This window comes from Dermacentor albipictus, chromosome 7, assembly GCF_038994185.2.
Source record: "Dermacentor albipictus isolate Rhodes 1998 colony chromosome 7, USDA_Dalb.pri_finalv2, whole genome shotgun sequence".
Lineage (NCBI taxonomy): Eukaryota > Metazoa > Arthropoda > Arachnida > Ixodida > Ixodidae > Dermacentor > Dermacentor albipictus.
In genome coordinates, this window is record NC_091827.1 from 18,974,105 (window position 1) to 18,990,827 (window position 16,723).

General features: G+C 42.3%; 2 protein-coding genes across 2 annotated transcripts; one reads left to right on the forward strand and one right to left on the reverse strand.

The window, feature by feature from the left end:
- Window positions 1-3,220: 3,220 nt before the first annotated feature.
- Aos1 (activator of SUMO 1) lies at window positions 3,221-9,917 on the reverse strand. The gene is made up of 9 exons (XM_065425076.1): window positions 9,738-9,917; window positions 9,486-9,597; window positions 9,359-9,418; window positions 8,579-8,838; window positions 7,289-7,373; window positions 6,640-6,742; window positions 5,352-5,484; window positions 4,385-4,454; window positions 3,221-3,416 (listed from the first exon to the last, which is right to left on the reverse strand). The coding sequence occupies exons 1-9, from the start codon at window positions 9,845-9,847 to the stop codon at window positions 3,327-3,329; spliced, it is 1,023 nt and encodes a 340-aa protein (XP_065281148.1). The 5' UTR covers window positions 9,848-9,917; the 3' UTR covers window positions 3,221-3,326.
- A 599-nt stretch (window positions 9,918-10,516) lies between these two features.
- Srp14 (signal recognition particle 14) lies at window positions 10,517-16,234 on the forward strand. Its single transcript, XM_065425118.1, has 5 exons — window positions 10,517-10,653; window positions 10,852-10,924; window positions 12,905-13,026; window positions 13,109-13,141; window positions 16,105-16,234. Exons 1-5 carry the CDS (start codon window positions 10,630-10,632, stop codon window positions 16,186-16,188), a joined length of 336 nt encoding a protein of 111 aa, XP_065281190.1. The 5' UTR covers window positions 10,517-10,629; the 3' UTR covers window positions 16,189-16,234.
- Window positions 16,235-16,723: the final 489 nt, after the last annotated feature.

Consider the following 16,723-nt stretch of genomic DNA (forward strand, 5'->3'; position numbering starts at 1 on the left):
CGCTTTCTTTTCAACCTCGTCTGACGACTCGAACACGCTCTTAACTCGACACACCCCAACCGACAACCGCGCCTTTCTAAATCCTTCATTTCGCTCCCCACAGTTTTTAGTGGCTTTCGATTCATTCGGACGCATTGCCTTCTCTGCCGCCTTTCTGCATTTGCGACGCCTCTTTCTCTTCGTACTGTTTCTCGTGTTCATTTCCGAGTGCCTTTCTTTTCTATCCGTTAGCGGCTCCTCAGCCTGACCAACTTCCTGAATTTCTGTCGGGGAAATCAGAAAGATTCTCTCCTCCGGCTTAACTATATGCCTCCCGAGCTAGTTGTTTCATCCTCTTTCTTTGCACCGTGTTCTTCGTCGTAATTCAGCGTCTGACTGTCTTCCTGAATTTGGGGAAGGGGAAATCGGAAAGATTTCCTCCTTCAGCTGAACTACGTATCCGGAGGTATCTGTTCCATCCTCTTTCTTCGAACTGTGTTCAGCGCCGTAGCATAGCACCCGACCCTCTTTTTGAAGCTAAACATTTCGACAGAATTGCCTGTCTGGTTGGGAAATTGATTAGAACTTGAGAATGACTCCAACCAAATACCTGAATTTTATTAGCCCGACGTTTCGGAGCCCATTCGGCTCCTTCTTCGGGGGGTGGCGGTGTGCCGCTTCAAAAAAGACGCTTTAAAAGCGGCACACCGCCACCCCCTGAAGAACAACCCCCTGAAGAAGGAGCCGAATGGGCTCCGAAACGTCGGGCTAATAAAATTCAGGTATTTGGTTGGAGTCAGTCTCAAGTTCTGACCCTCTTCTTATATTTCGGTCGAGGAAATCGGTTCCCTCCAAAATTTCTCTGCGGAGAACATGTATTTTGCGAGATACTCGCCTTCACTAAACTGTACATGCCTGCCTCAGCTGCGCTTAGTCGGGCTACGACCTGCGCGACTTCTCCCGGCATTTAATTGAAACAACCGTTCCGGCCATGTGCCCTGGTGAAACTATCGCTTCTCACGAATACGTTCAAAATCAATCAGGTAGAAACCGATGTCATCGCCTATTTCGTGCGGCTGAACCAAACTCGTCGTTTCCACGCTTTCCGTTGGCGCGGCGCCGCATCCACCTTGCGTGTTAATCTCGCTAGCTCTAGGCTTATTTCCGTGAGCTCAGTTTCATCCTGCTTTCTTTGCTCTCGCGCTCCTCCTCTTCCGCTCTTTTCTTCTCGCGACATGTCTTTTCCCAGGTATTTGAGAGCTCGACCTCATCGAAACCCACTTCGTCAATTGCAATACGAATTTCGGGCTTCCTCAACTGTTATATAAGTTGAGGAAGCCCGAAATTCGTACTGGCGATTTCGTAGGTGGCGATTTTTGCTTTCTGCTTTGTCGATCGCGAAACTTCGGAGTGCGTTAAAAATTACTGCTTGGCGGGAAAAAATCGAACTTCTAAGAAAACAGAAATATGGTTATCCGCCTTCATGTCCGACGGCGCAGTGTTCCGGCGAGTGGCGCAAAACGTCTCAAAAGCGGTGTTTCAAACCATCGATAGCGGGCGGCGATTTTCGCTTTCTACTTCGACGATCACGAAACGTCAAAGCATGATAAAAAATTACAGCTTCGCGGGAAAGAAGCGGGCTGCTTAGAAGAGAAAAATAAAGTTCTCCCCCTTCACGTCCGACAGCGCAGTGTGACCGTGAGTGGTGCAGAAGGTCTTGAAAGCGGCGTTTCAAACCATTGTTAGCGGGCTAACAATGCCCATTGGGCACGGTACAGGAAGAGTTAAACCACGTGAACAATGGCCGCAGATTCAAGGTTCACAACCGCCAGAACTCGTACAAGTGAAACCAACGCCGTAATCCATGCATGGTCCCCTGTGTATTTTTGGCCACCGTTATACTTCCAAATCTGATGGCCCACATTCCTCTCCTCTTGGTTCAGTGGTCTATTTGAACTTTTTTATTGAGTATGAGCACATTAGCGACCTAACAAAACATCCCACTGCACCTTGTTAACTAATCACAAGGTGTGATTTTGCACATGTCGCCATTACAATTTTTTATACACACTCATAAAGGCAATTTTAAACAAAGTTTCACTATTTCAAAGAGCTAAAAATATCGAAGCAATGTGCAAATTTTACTTCCATTGATGCAACACACTTAGCCGAAACAACAAAAGCTTTGAAACTTCTGAACTAAAATCCTATGCAGAAGTCACCACGCAATAGGAAGAATGTGTCCAACAATATGCTATTACCATGGTAATGATAGGTTGCTGTAGTAATGATACATCTCGTACAATTCTTCATCACAATCAGGCAAAAAAAGCACAAATATCAGCTATCAAATCAAATATCTACCACATGGTCATTATCCCCATGGCTCAATTGCCGAGGCTTTCCCTTGAGCAACCCGACATACCCAGAACTCGCATAGCCTACATACACAAAACAAGGTAGCAGAACATTGCAGATGTGTGACATCGAAGCGCACATCCACACCTAGATATGCAGTTTGTATAATACAAAAGTAATTAATAGTATTAGGTGCTGGTTTATACAGCAAATAAAAAATGCAAGAAGGAAGGAAGGAATTCCTATTGGCCGCAGTCTGAAGAGGTTGAAACCTGCATGGCAATTAGCAGGGGGGAGGGAAATGGCTATGTAGAAAGACAGGGAGAGAAGGTAACAAAGGTGAAGAAAAAAAAAGACTCTTTACATCTGTGTACAGATCATGCCTAAGTGAATCAATATGAAATGGTAAGCATTAATAAAATGGAGCACAGCAAACTCCTCCCCCGCCATCCCTCAACCCCATTTCTAAAGAAAAGATCACCGGAAATCAACGCGAGCATTTAGTGCAGTTGCACACAAGAACCTCAGGTGTCTTTTGGCAGACAAGTGTAAAACTACTAGACCACTGTGGCAGCGTTCTTTTGTTTAAGTACCGGCATGTATGTTTCTCTATGTTTTGTTCATCTTTCAAACTACCTATCGATTTACTCGGAAGCAATTTTTACATTGATGCAAATAATCTTTTTCTGACTCTGTATCTATGTTTTATTCTATCTAGGTTGGATACGACTTAGTTATAATGTGGAAGACTCTACACAGATGAAGGTTCGACCGTGTACTAGCATCTTCAGCTTGCAGTGTCTGCTCAAGTTTGTTGCCAGCCCTGACAGTAAAGATGAGCTACAGAGAGCAAAAATTCGCTAAGCGAGACACAAAAACGTAGTCTTATCTTTTAAATTAGTATTCAGCAATCTTTATTTGTTTTTTTCCTGGCCTGGCATGTTATGTGTGATGATGGTTGGTACACTGCTGATGAGCCGAGTATTCAGTCACCGGCCAATGTTCTCCTGGAGACCACAGCATTCAATGCCATCAAAAAGGAAGAAGTTTTTCAGTGGTGGATCCTTGCACGAGGCCACCTGGAAATGAAAACGGACTTTTAAAAGCACCCGGGTTGTACGAAGCATGACTAGGTTACAAATTCGCATATAACCCGCATTCTGCGTGTTGAAGCTCCCTTCCCCCCTATTTCATGATCACCATTTTGCGTTTTGGCTGTGTTAGTAATTCAGCATCTCAGGCGATCCCAGCTGAATATGAATAATCCGTCTGTTACGTTATAGGGCCACATAGTAAATTTTATTCTGTTGAGTCTACTAACTGCACTCTCGCCTTATAATCAAATAAATACATTAATGTGTTCATAGCATTTTAGTAAACAATATAGGGTGCAGATCGCTGGTTCCTTGCTCTCAGCACAAGAATGTCGTCATGTAACACGGTGCCTTCTTTCAATGTTTCTTGACAATGTTTTACATCAGGCATGTTCTTCAAGTGGCTGAATCGGTGCTTTACAAGTATGATAGATGTGAAATAGTTCATGTTTTCATATCTGGCATTCTTGTAGAGTTTTTGCATGGAGTTCCCATTCTGTGAACTTCACAGAAATCATTGAATTGAACATTTTTTAAATCTATTCTGCAGCTGTACACTTCTTGTGATTTTGGCAATGAAAGAAATGTGGTGAAATTAAATGTTTAATGGAGACAATAAATCGGTGCGTGAAGGGAATATTTGATTGATTAGGGCCCTTTTCGTGGATTTAGGCTTCTACGTCGAGACTAAGTGCGACCTCACTGCACTCAGTCAAATAATGCAGCATGAAAATGCATGCATGGCAGCAGGAACCACTAAAGACTTCGTTTAACGTTATTATTGCAATAAATCAATTTTGTTGCAACAAAGGCTCACGGTTTCCTTTGTTCTTAAACCTTTCATTTGATAACACCTAACCACGTCCTTTCATTATTTAAAAAAAAAAAAACATGGACACCATTCCCTCCTCTGCTGCGACTAAATGTAAAATACACGGCAACAAACGACCCACCTTGATAATGTCCTGAGCCAAGACACCTCCAACAACAGCACTTGTGGCACACATTTCCTTGGAAATAGCACTGGGGACAAATTAAAAGAAAGAAGCATATGGTCACTATTGGTCTGAAAAAAATATTGTATCAGGTACATTTAAGCGTGGCAATAGGCCTTTTGCGTGTGTATATGTAAATAGCCAAAATGCTATACAAGTCCCTTGTATCTCATCTCACAATCCAACAAACGATTACCGCATGTCTCCGACTCGCTTGGATTTTCTGACGGCCACACAACCAGTTTGCTTGCAAGCGCACACATGGCGTGTTTCGCTTTCTTTATTGTGGCAGGCGCTGGTTGCTTCAAAGATTAACACAAGCTGAACAAATTTTGCTATGCATAGTATTTGCAAAGAAATAACTGCACCTTTAAAGGACACATTTCATAACACATAAGTGTGCTTCCCTGTGCAGCACACTTGCCCACCACAGTGGCACTGATTATTGTTCGAATGAAGGCAAAGTGCTAACTGCAGACACCTGGGGCTTCTCTGTTGCGCACGTTCCTATCACGAGAGCTATGTCTACATTTTCCGTGTCATAAGACAAGCAGGCTATATGCCTCAAAAAGCAAATTTTCTCAAGTTTGGAATTTCTCTTGCTCACCGGCATTACATTTTATCTCTGAAACATTTTTATCGGCTTCTTCGCCTTCTGGACAACTTGGAAATATAATTGGAATGACTACTGTGAGAACAAAATCTCATCAAAAATTTCGTATTTCCACCTTTCTGTACCTTCTTCCGTGTTTTATATTCAAACAAAAGTAAGACAAATTCAGTTCAAGTTCATATATACATAAAAAACAAGATGGAATTTCCAATGTGACAGGGGTACAAGAAATTATGTTCTCAGTTTCCTTTGACAGGCACTAGCAACTCAAGGCATCACTAGCTAGGTAATCGGGAAAAGGAGAGAACTTACTTGAACAGTCTCTCCGGAATGCGCTCCTTGTCGACAGCTAGGTCTGCTGCCACTTCGTCCCTTAGTTTCACCATCTCTTCTCTGTCCGACTCGCAGGGGTCAACCCGGTGCTTGTCGTAGAAACGCAGAAGAACTAAAGGCAAGAAGGGGAACGAAAAAAGCATGGTCGATCCATTACATTTGTTGTTACCTAATTTAAGTGAAGCTTTGCTATCTATGCAAAGAGACACATGGTGCATGCAATTTTACTTCCAGCTACGTGCAAAGAACTTCACATTCTTCCCCAATCACAGAAGCCTTTTTCTGTTTGGCTTTGCAGTAATGTGCATGTAACTGTTCATAATTAGCAAATTTTACTGCATATGCATAAATGTAAGGAAAAATAAAAGAATAATACATCTAAATACTATTGGATTCCTCTCTCAATGCAAAGTAAGAAATAGAAGGTACAGTTGTTGACCAATTTTTCAGACCTCAGCCCATATTTTCTAATATTCCATCTCACTATCCACTGAAGAAACTGAAGCAGTGAGACAACGCTTTTGCACGTAATAGTGACAATAAAACAACAACACTGTTTGTTTCAAAGTAACACAGGAAAATGAAATCAGCTTGTTACATCACAAATTTGTTTTGATCAATGCTCACTAGAATGACTGTATCTCGGTTATAATCTTCTCACAACGCGAGTCGTAGTTCAATTGTTTTCAGAAGCGCAAACGAAAGTGTGGTTGTAGTACTTGTACCAAGATTCATGATTTTTCTGGATCTTTGCTTGGCAGCCTTATTGCACCCGGCAATCATTCAATTTTTAAACAACACAACATTGTCAAAATCAAATGTGCCAAATCCAAGAAAAGGTTGTGAGAAGACTGCAAGGAAAACAAAAAAAAAGTTACACAGAAGCTCCTTGCCTTTACGAAAATTCCCGATTTTTCAACCGAATGCAACAATGCATCAGGAGATGCAGTTCAACAGGATTCGCTGCTGGGCATGTTGGCATGGATATACTACATGCTTTTAACGGTATGAAAGCAGACACCATGAAAAGAACGTGATAGACACAACTGCCTGTGGTTGGCAGTGGCAGGCGATTGTTGTGCTCTCTGTCGTCTTTCTGTTTTTGCCCCGTTAAATGAAATTACAGTGCCCTAGAAGAATATCCCTTGGCCAGATTTGGTCCGCAGCTGGCACCAAACCTGTGACGTCATGCTCTGCAGTGCAATGCCATAGCGACTGAGCAACCACAGGGGGTGAAAAGTATGGATGACCTTAAGTGTCAGCTCACCATGAAGCAGGAAGAAAAGAGGTGACGTCTTCCTGTCTAGGCCAGTGCTTGCTTTGCCAGCCTTGACTTGGAGTGCTCTTGAAAGTGGCACACATGTCATCACCTGGGGTGAATGGATGAGCTTTTATTATTTTAGCCTTCTTGGAGAGACGACCTGAGAGGAGGCCCTAGTACCTTGTTCAGATACACGTTGCTCTGTTGCGTGAAAATGTTTGGCAAGAAAAAGTACAGCATTGGGAAAGTTTCAGATGCTGCGAAAGCTCTCAACGCATAAGGAGACACAGCCACAGAATGCAACTAAAGGGCAGCACAGTTTGGTTTAGCTCAGCAAAACAAGATGTCGCCAGTATAGTACTGCTGTTTATTCTGCTGAAATCGTATGCCAAAAGGTTTACATATCAGTTAAAACTGTCTAGTACTGTACCAACACACCTTCTTCTCGAGTTGCAATAATCACATAATGTGCATATTTTACGGTGTCATGTGCTTGGCTTCTCTTTCCACACATGGAAGAATTACACTTTTAAAGAAGATGAAATTCTTCGACATGGAGTCTGTGCAATCTTTTAGCGTAAACACAGAAAAAAAAAAAGAAATAATGCATCAACTGTTGTTGGCTGTCACATGCAGAAGCACGGAAATTGCTTACTTTTTGGATCACAGTGCTTGTGTCTTCTGTCTTTGGCTTCTTGGCAGGGCTGGGACCCACAGGCCTTGCAAGTTTGAGCACTTCTCTGAAAAAAGTTTAATTACTTAGCACCTGTGCATATCTCTGGCTATACAGATCAACCTGTACCAAAAAACCCCATTTTTTTCAGCCCCACAATGCATGTTATAACTGTATCACACAGACAGGTCGACTATATTGCTTTGAGCTCAGCAAAAGAAAGTGGTACCCAACTTAATTTGCTTTGTTCTTTCACGTAAAATGTCTGCAAGTTCTCATATTTGCATTTTGTAATGAATAACTAGGGAAGAACACATTCAACGCATTAGAATAGAAAACTGAGCGATTCAATGAATGTTCATGGTGACGTGGCGTTGTGACACAGATACCTTCCCTTTACGTCTGTGTGTGGCAAATCATTTCCATGGAAGCCCACAATGTGGAGGATCATTCACAAAAGGAATAAAGCTCAGCAGAACTGATCTGCCATATTCAGTGTCCCTGTGCTTTGAGTTGTCAATTAGTTCAGCCTCACTATGCCATGTGCCAGCCTTCTAGTTCACTCAGATGGCAGAATGACCACTCCGGAAAGGCACTGGACGTAGGTTCAGCTCTTTGGACCAGGATAAACTTTCTCCACAAAGTTTTCAGAGAAACCTCATTTGGATTTCCATCGTAAGATTTTCCACATTCCTTAGGTCTGGGTATCAGTGTCACCCCACTATGAACCCTCTAATGCTTTAAAATTATACAACTGGTTCTCTTGACATAACTTCGGATAGCGCAAGAAGGACAAAAGAAAAAGAACTCCAAAGGATAAGCACTCAATAATCCAAAAGGTATGCATCCATACCAACTACCCCGCTCGCAGTGCTTATAAAGTTATGTTTATTGACATATCTATTTGTAGATTAACTGAACATCATTTTTTTATAAATTGAAAGATACCTGATTATTGCCAAAAATATGTTGCAAAAGATCTTCAGCCTAACTGTAAATCATCACTGCAAAGCCGTGAATCGTACTACAGAGGAACCTCCTCAATTTACTGAACACAGATATAATGAATCATTGGATATAACTAAGTAAATCTAAAAGTCTCTTGCCACTATCAGCAAGTAACAAATGTATGTTTATAATGAATAGTGGATATACCAAGGCTATTTTCGTGTCATAACTAATGTCGTGAAAATACAGTTAAAATGCAGCCATTTTGTGCAATCTAAGAGGTCATGCAAACAAAAACACACACACACAAAGAAAGTAACTCACTGTGTGTAGGCATGTTGAATGAGATCACTGAAGTAGTAACCAAAGAAGCCCCACACATGACCACAGAAGAACTTGACGCCAAGGTTATGACACTGGGTGTTAACCTTGACAAGGTCTTCTGTGGAGAGGCTTTCTGTGCAGCACACAATGTCAAACTTTAGAAAATAGTCATCGTTCTTGTTCAGCAAACTGCCATCCTCAGAGTCCACTTCAACCATGGGGTTCAGATTTTTTGTGTAGGCCTTTGAACTGTGTGCCCTCTGCAACAAAAAGAGTGCACAGGAAAATTGAGCCAAAACATGCGTTGTGAAATCATTTAGCACCATGGGCAGCACTAACAAGCTGCTTGCAAAACAAACACTCTGAACAGCAAAGCACAGGACACAATAAATAGAGAGCTTTCAACCCTTTGGTTGCTCTGTGTTTTCCTGAAGTGCAAAAAATTAAAATTCTCTTGCAGGACCGTGTTAATGGGATTTAAACTTGAATGATATTTATAGGTGATACGCTGTGCTGCAGAACATTTGACAAATTTTTACTTAAAAATCTTTTCGACTAAAAATTAGGACTTATACTAATAACCTTAATTAGGATAATTAGAATTAATGAGACGATGTGGCCTCTTTGTCACTGTCATTGCACACTGAAGACATTTCGTAATCAATGTCAAATTCCTCCGATTCACAGTCGTAAAATGCTCATTTTTTGCACTGTCAAAAAGAAAAAGAACAAGCACAGCTTTTTGTGTCAGCCAGTCACATGGGAAAACGAGGAACTTACATTCTTGCCAACGTCTCCTCTTTCGACCATGAACTGGGACGAAAAATCCTCGGCAGTGACCTACACAACATTATTTATTCACTGTTATGTTAAAAAGTCCACTAGGGGAACTGGTTACCGTACTTACATTGTGGCTATCCAAGAGCATTATGGACTTGATGCCCGCCAAAACCAAGTTTTTCGCTACTTCTGCTCCAAGGCCGTTCAAGCCAGCGACCAGAACCCTCACCGCTCGCAACCTGCGAACGAGAATGCATGTAGTTCCAAATTTATGGATTCACCTCAAGTAGACATCACAACAACCATTGCCACAAGAAAGCAGCTACTGCCAAGATCTGCCGGCACATCAAACACATGCACACAAGCAAGCGTTGCTTACCGTTTCTGTGATTCCAAACCCCAGAGACGTATCTGACGGTCGTAGATACTGGCCTCTTCTTGAGACAACTCAGGAGCAACTGCCCGAACTTCACCCATAATGTTCACCATCGGCACCTCCCGCACCACAACACATCAAAAGACGCTTCGCGCACTATTGTCAATGGCTACTAACTAGGCTATTTTGGTGGCTTCGGCTTTAATAGCTTTGACCCTTTGATGGCTAGTTGGTAGAGGGAGCATAGGAGGCTATGATTGGTAAAGTCCCTATAAAGTACCCATATTTGTTTAGCGTTTAGCAGAAAATGTATGGACTTTAATGGTTGGTAATGCTGCGTTCGTCCGTCCTTTTTCTTAGGCATTAAAAATGTGGCGGCGATGACATCACCTGTCGTTCACCGATGAAACCCTGGACTTAGGCACAATCCACGCCTCAACGACGCGTAATAAAAACAAATCTCAAAATGTATTATGAAGGAAGGAAGTCTTTTTTTTTCCTCCGTGAAATTTAAGTTTTTGTTGGCTCATGCGCCAGAAGCGATTGTGAGAAACTCTATGGCAGAAACCAAAGACAAGGCATACGCAGAGGGCAAAAGTATGGCCTTCAAGATTGGCATTTCTTTAAGAAAGTCGTTGTTGATTGCGTACAACTGACATAGAAGCGAATGTTTTAAGGATTAAAACTTACCGTACTTGTTGTACAAATCTGATTTTTTTATTTATCAAATATGAAACAAAAATATGTTTTGACATGTGCTAATGATGATGATGATGGCCCTATAAGCACTCGCCTATCCATTGCCGACGCTCCTTTCGGTCTTTCGGTCTTCACGCGTCTTCCGCTACTTGTGTGGTTGTGCAGATTGTGCCTGCTGTGGTTGGTTTAGTGCACTATGGTGTTGCTCGAGAATGAATCGGTTAGTGTTTTTTAATCGTTCCGTTATCGCCATCGCAGACATATGAGGAACCGTAAATGCTACAATTTCTTTCATGCAGTATGTTGAGAACTAGGCGTCTGATCGGGAGTTGAAATGCATGCATGCTGGCAGGTTGCGCCAGTCGCAACCTTTCTTCGGTAGCTGGTGTCCGACCTGTCTATTTCTCTGTGTCTGCAGTTTCTAAGCGAACTGACGAAGTTGTTCCAAAAGTACAGAAGCAGTGGTTCCGTCTACATCACCATGAAAAGATGTAAGTTGGTCTACCCGGGTCAGCGCGCCGGACCGAACGGCTGATTGTTTTCATCGGAGCATTGTCGCGTGACGACGTCTTGTATGTGTGACATGGGGTTTTATAACAACAAATCAAAGCGTACCTGCCGGACTGTATTGTACAGTAAATCTCGAAGCCGCAACACGTAGGACGCAACGGTGCTGCTATGTGTGTCGTGAGTTGTGTACCGCCGGTCATGAACCACCCGTACGAGTTTCGGAAGCTCGGTGGTGGTGCCTGTACGTACTGGTTGCGAGCACGAAGTTTGACAACCTTCTACCTAAGGCCGCCTGTATAACGCCTGGTTCGTCCAAGCTTCGATATCTTGTTTTAACCTAATCGCACTGCTTGGCTTTAACTAGCTTCGTTTCGCCTCTAGTCTAGCTCTACCGTTGTACTATGTTCAAAACGTTACTCCCAACTCTAGGATTACAACTAAAAAGCTTAAAAATATCGAAATTACTCATGGCAAGTTTTATGCCAAAATGCGAGCTAGATCTACCAACATGAAAACTTGCGGAGGCATTTATGCGCCAGTAGCAGCTGCACAGAATAAATTGGCCGTAATATGAAGCACTTAGCTTCCCTAGAAAAGGAAAACAAAAAAATTATAGCAAGCACACAATACAGCTGAATCGCAATAAACAACAGAAAACCACATGGTGGTTTCTTAGCAAAGTTATGCAAAGTTGCAGAAGGTCAATTTTTCACCTGTCATACCTCCAGTAAATGACGCAGTGCCAAAACTTGCTAGTTATCAATGTATGAAACTATCGTTTTGGCCTTAGTTGCTAGACAGGTGCACCCAAGCTGTTGCTTGAGAGAGACATCTTGTGCCAACTTTGTTGAGAAATAAAACATGCCTTTAATAAAATGTGGAGATAACAGCTATTCTCTTGGTTCTGGATGCAGAGGGGATGATGTGACAGGCAGAAAAGAGGAAACTGGTAGTTCAGATGTACATTACCACTAGCTTCCCGGTGGAAGCAACTACAGTGCAGAAACGAACTGTCTCAGGTGATCTTTGTTATATACTTAATATAACGAACTAAATCTAAAATGTTTCTTGTCTATATCGGCGTGCAAGAAGTACATGCTTATAATGGATACCAGGCAGATGTAACAAAGGCATTTTCACATTGTATGCGACTTTGTCATGACATGGTCAAGTGTTGTTAGTTAGACTTGTTGGTATGACAATATAACAAACAGCACAAACCCAGGACATGGAGTAGGAAAAGACAAATCTTGACTGGAGGGTTAAAAAGCAGTGCATTCACTCTACGTAAGCAAAGGGCTGCCGCATTGGCAGCCTAACACAATCGAAGCTCCTAAAGCGTATTGTTATGAAGCAGAGTTATATTAGTTGTGTCAGCAGCTTCCTGAGCTTCGTGCTGAAGAAGTCTAGTAGTAGAAACGGTTTTGTGAACACCATGACAGAAGTGAGTGAGCGCTCCACAGAAATTCCCAAAGCATGACCTATCGGTCTACTATGCCGAAAAAATAAAAAAGTGTTTTCAGGTTTGTTTTAACATACGTGAAATCGCCTTTGGCATTTTCAAATAATAGTAATGTACCGCATGCCTGAAGTGCAGACGTGTATAATTTTTCATTTAACTTCAAACAAAATTGACTTGCCAAATTGCAATTAACTGGAGAATCAGGGTGCTGAAAATGTCCTTGTTTTCTGTGCTGGCTCAATACGACGTCTCGCCAACATCTTTTTAGTGAGCAGGCTTTTTCAGTGGGCAAATCCAGAAGCTTTCCAGGGTCCGTTTGTAAACGGCAAAATGGTCTATAGAACTGGCTTCTAATCTAGCCTATCAACTACTGTACAGTCGGTGCTGCATACAGCCCGAGGAAGCCAGGAAACTGGGTTTTTTGCGGCACATATTGTTAATGATTTTGCCGACAGGTGTATGCACTTTGTAACACAAGTACCATGTGGAACTTGCGCAGATGATGGCAGAACCAAGCCAAAGCCACGGCAAGAGAAGCTTGCTGCCAATCCAATCCAGCCACCAGCAGAGTACAAGTGCCTACTCAGAGCGCATGCTGGGCCAAACAAGATCAGCACAGTGGTGAGCAGGCCATAGTACATAGTTAACACTGATACTGGTCTTGCCGAGGCTTAATGTCAACAATGCACATTTATGCTTTCAGATTAACGCCAAGGACGTCAACAGGTTTCAACTGGTACGTACACAATTAGTGCCCACTGACCTTTTTACTACTGCCTTGTGCACTCAAACTACCTTCATCTTCAAGCAGTGCCAAAAAAAAGAAAAGAAGTTCTGCGCTAAAATGAGCAAAGCTTTTAAACCATTAAGTAAAGAGAAAAATGAGGTGCTGTTGTCTACAGGTTTTTGCTGTGGTGGCTTGATTTAGCAAATGTAAAGTCTTGTGTGACAGTTCGAACCTCAGTGAAAAAGAAAACATGAACTTGATTTATAATTTAACGTGCATTTAAAATTTATTACTAAAAGCATAACATATGATAGTAAGATACTCCTAAAACTGCATTGATCAGCTTGTAAACTTGGTTATCACTACCAGTGGCATTGTTGCTGTCTGTTGGCAGTTTTTAGTAAAGTTAAAGGGCAGCTTCAGATTGTATGACTGTTGCCAGAAAGTGCATGGGGTATGCTTCCCCACACCTCTTAATCAACATGTAAGATAGTTCAGCTTGCATAACAAGACAAACAATTTTGAATAAGCAACAACAAAAAAACTAAATAGGGCAGCCTGGGAAACAGCTGCTTGTGATGTGATCTTGCATCGCAGTTATTTTTACCAGAAAATGCAAAACAAAAAGTTGCTTAAAAGATTATGTTGCTGCCAACACCTTTAATTATAATGTTTTTACATGACAAAAACCGTAATATCATTACGGTGGAGGATATGGTGGAGTAATTTTCACCACCCGAGGTATTTAACGTACACCTAAGTGTACACGATTTTTGTGTTTATCCCCCATTAAAAAGCGGATTCAGCAGTTGCGATCAAACCTGCAACCTCGTACTTGGCAATGCAACGTCGTAGCCACTGAGCTACCGCGGCAGGCACAGCAGATAAGTTGAACGCAGTCACTCACGGCAACAAGAGTGCTGTTCCTCTGTTAGTGTCATAAACAGCAAGCACAGGATGACCAGCAGAAGCTATCCATTTGATAGCGTGGATCGGTAGTGCACGTGCCGACTTATGCACATCAACATACACACCACCCTCAGTTTCACAATTTCAGAACAGATGATAATATTCCCAGCAGAACCTAAAATGCTGCCACATTTTCCTTTTAAGGCGCTAGCTAACCAAGCGACAAAAATATTGGGAGCCCACCGAACCAGAGACCAAGAAATCCATACTGTAGTCTACAGTTTCACAAAGTGCAACTGCGAAGATGTTGCAATCACTCTGGCAAAATTTTGAGCAGTAAGTCAAAGATGAATGCTGTTCCCTAAATTACTACCAATGGTTGATGATATGAACCGTAAACAATAGGACTGTCTACCTCTAGCTTCCGTCGTCTTCGTGGCGTTTGATTGGTTACAGTGTCTGTTTTCCTCCATCAACATTTCCTGAATATATATAGTGTGGCCCTAAACACAGTTGTTAGGTTGAAAAGTTGTTCCCAACCCGACCTGTGAGTGCCTGTGCTTGCATTATTGTTGCAGGCTGATGAAAGGCAGCATATAAACTGTACCGACAGAAAGAAAATGGGAACACTGCTAATCACTTAATTTGCAGAAACCTAAGCAATGCAAAAGAAAGAGCCTATAAAACGGAAAACTTAAATTGTGCATTTCAATTATATTCCTTTTTGAGGCTTGTACACACAGAAGAAATATATTCAGAAGAGCAGAGCATTGGGCAAGATGGCTTAGATACATGGTTAGGGGCAGTGCAAAAGATGAAGATGGAGAAAGCACAACAACAAAGTCTCCCTATCTTCTTCGTCCCTTGCGCTGCCCCCAACCATGAGAAAGACATCCTTGTGCATAGCCACGGCCTCAAGAAATGCAGCTCCTGCCTTTCTTGGCCTGTCGTTGCTCGCCTTATCCAAGAATAGTGTGTTCGTGTGGACAAGCCTCGGATAAGAATGTCGTTTAGATGGCGCAGAAGGGCCCCACCTCGCAGAAAATCCAGTGACGGCGTCCAGCGTCGGACGTCGCTTCGGCAAAAGGAATTTCGAACCAAATTCCATACCACGCATACCCAACCACTCCTCTACCACCAAAGTTGCTCATACTTTGTCTTTCATTCTTTACAAAGCTATCCCTCGGAATTTTGAGAACAGCAACCCACAAACAAATGTAATGGAAAAAAGAACACACCTACAGCGCATATTTTTTATGTTAGCTCTTCTCAGACCGAAATATTAAAAGTTCGAAACAATAACAGGAGATCGACCCTCGCAAGAGGTGGCGTTCCTGCATCCCTTTATTAAAATTCAGTTGTTAATTATTCAGCAGTGTTCTCTTTACTTTTGTCCCTGTGTAAAACATTAACACTGGCCGAACCTGTCCATACGCACCAGTTAGTCCCGCAAGATAACTGTACTTCTGTGAATTTGGCCCCCGTTAATTAAATTATTCAGTTAATTCGATGCCGAGCGAAAGTGCTGGCTCGCACCCATTCATTTCTATAGATCCCAACTTGTTATTTCGGTCATGAAATTGGCCTTCGCCACATGACTGGTCATCGTGCATGCACCTGACCCAAATAATAACCCCGGTAGTGGTAGCGCCTGTCTGGACGGTTCAGGAGGTATTGATGTGGTTAGGATCATTCTAAAGTCAGCGCACTTGTTGAGACAAACCTTAAATCGCACACACATGAGCACTGTTGTCAATGTTCTTGCTTATGTGATTCACTGTTCATCCATGTCTGAGCTGGTAGTGGCGCTTAGGGGACAGTGAATGCATCGGAGACACGTTAAAACTCCCAGTTTGCAGCCAAGAGTCGGGGCAAATACCCCAAAACGAAGCGGTGGTTGTGTTACGACATGTTTTACACACATTACTTTGAATTTGGCCCGGCGGATAATTCGATCAATTTCATTGGTCCCAACAAAATCAAGTTTATGAAAGTTGATTTTACCGTGTCAAGTGTCAAGTGCGGCATGAGAATCTGTGCACAGTTGAGATGTTTTCCTGCAGGCATACGCAAACCTTCTCAAAGGAAACATTGATGGACTCAAGAAGAAGGACAAGAAGAAGAGCACTGCCAAGGCCACTCAGTAAAGCTATTTATTAATTTTTTTTGTACAAGACGAGAGCAAAACTGTCATTCTGTATCACTCTCATTATTTTAGTAAAACCTGCACCAATCATGCAGGCTAGCATATTTCTGAAACCACACAAAACCATCCAGGCATACAAAATCATTTCGTAATAACTTACTCATGCTGCGCTTATGTCGTACAATATTACTGGACACGCAAGCTGGTATGCGACCGCTCAGTAAAATAAGCAATGCTGGCAGCAGTCGAGACCCAGTTCCAGTATTTTGCATATTCAACCAGCGGGCTTTCCCAGAGAACTGGTCCATCATCGTGGAATAAAAATTTCAACAGTAATTGTACAAGTCACGCTTTGTGCCAGCGTCTTTGGGCAATTGCAATGTCACAGGTGAGCTAAAGTTTAGTATATATACACAACGGAAAAAAATGCACTGAAAAAAAGAACAAAAAGTGCTTTTGCAATGATGAACTGGCTCAGTGTTGCCCAAGTGCAAGAACTTGAGGGGTTTCAAGCAGTCCTCGAAACCCTTGAATAT